Source organism: Gavialis gangeticus, unplaced genomic scaffold (genome assembly GCF_001723915.1).
Source record: "Gavialis gangeticus isolate Ggan-Ray unplaced genomic scaffold, GavGan_comp1, whole genome shotgun sequence".
NCBI lineage: Eukaryota > Metazoa > Chordata > Crocodylia > Gavialidae > Gavialis > Gavialis gangeticus.
This window is the reverse complement of record NW_017729006.1, coordinates 21,410,061-21,411,266: the sequence shown is the minus strand read 5'-3', so window position 1 is coordinate 21,411,266 and position 1,206 is coordinate 21,410,061. Positions and strand designations below refer to the sequence as shown.

General features: G+C 51.7%; 1 protein-coding gene across 2 annotated transcripts in view; it reads right to left on the bottom strand.

The window, feature by feature from the left end:
- The window catches only part of PDCD6IP (programmed cell death 6 interacting protein), a 58,244-nt gene extending 57,857 nt beyond the window's left edge, over positions 1–387 (bottom strand). For both annotated transcript variants that reach the window (XM_019508960.1, XM_019508961.1), the window contains exon 1: positions 40–387. In XM_019508960.1, coding sequence (XP_019364505.1) covers positions 40–245 — 206 coding nt within the window. In that variant the 5' untranslated portion in view covers positions 246–387. The remainder of the gene's footprint in view (positions 1–39) is intronic.
- Positions 388–1,206: the final 819 nt, after the last annotated feature.

Below are 1,206 nucleotides of genomic sequence, written 5' to 3'. Positions count from 1 at the left end.
GCCTAGCGCCGGGCCCCGCCCCTCCCCTCCCCCGCTGACCTCATAAGGGTCTCGAGAGAGCTCTCGTGCTTGTCGAGCGAGCGGCCGAGCGCGCTCTTGCGCAACTTGTTGAGCTCGTCGGCGGCGCGGCAGTGCTCGGCCTGCGCCTCACCGGCCGGGTACGTCTGCTGGATGAACTTGCATAGAGGCTTGGCCAGGTCTACCTCCGACGCCTTCTTCAGCTGCACCGAGATGAAGTTCGTCATGGCTGCTCCCTGCAGCGGCGCCCCAACACCACCCTCCCCCCCGGCGGCACTGCTCGGTGGCCTCGTCCGAACGTTCGCAGCCGAGCGCTCCTGCCCGCACTTCCGGGATCCGCTGGCGCGCTGACCTCAACGCGTCACGCGACCTCCCCCGCTCTAGCCCCGCCCCCCGGAACGTCATCGTCCGCGCCCTGCTTTCTCCTGGCCAACCCCCACCGCGCCTCAGACAGGGCGCTTGGGATGAGGTGACAAAGCAGCCTCAGCTCCCAGAAGATAAGGTCCTAATATGACACCGACCAATAATTAATAATAACTATAATATATTGTTTATATTAAAATGTAACGTATTATCTATATTAAAATAGTAAATAATAGCGATGATAATGATACTATAGCAATAACAACAAAAATGATCAATCATGATAGTAAAACCTGAGAGCTAGCGTGACTGGCAGCCCTCCCCCACCCCCACCCCCAGTGGCTATTAAAAAAGGGAGAGGTGCTCTCAGGGGTGTAGGCTGTAGCTGTGTTGGTCTAAGCCAGGACATAGGCAGACAAGGTTCTTTGGGTAAATCTGATCCCTTTTATTAAGCCAACTCAAATAGTTGGAAAAAAATTTTTGCACCTTTGAGAGGTGCTCTCAAGAGCTCAAGTTTGGAACCAACTCTAAATATGGAAACCCAAGTTCCTCCCATCAAAATCTCACAAGCACACACAAACGTGTCCATCCTCTGTGAAACCCAGTTTCTCCATTGCATTTGCTATATAAGGCATGGCCTAGGCCCCTGTTACACATTACATTGATTATACAATTCCTTGGTGAATCATGCAATACATTTCAACCCGGCACACATGCAAAGTAAGTATTGCACAATTAACTGGTCAATCCTGTAATTTAGATTGGCCAGGTGCAAAGCAATTATCACACCATAAAAATGACTCTCTGCCTAGAAAAAGAGCCAAC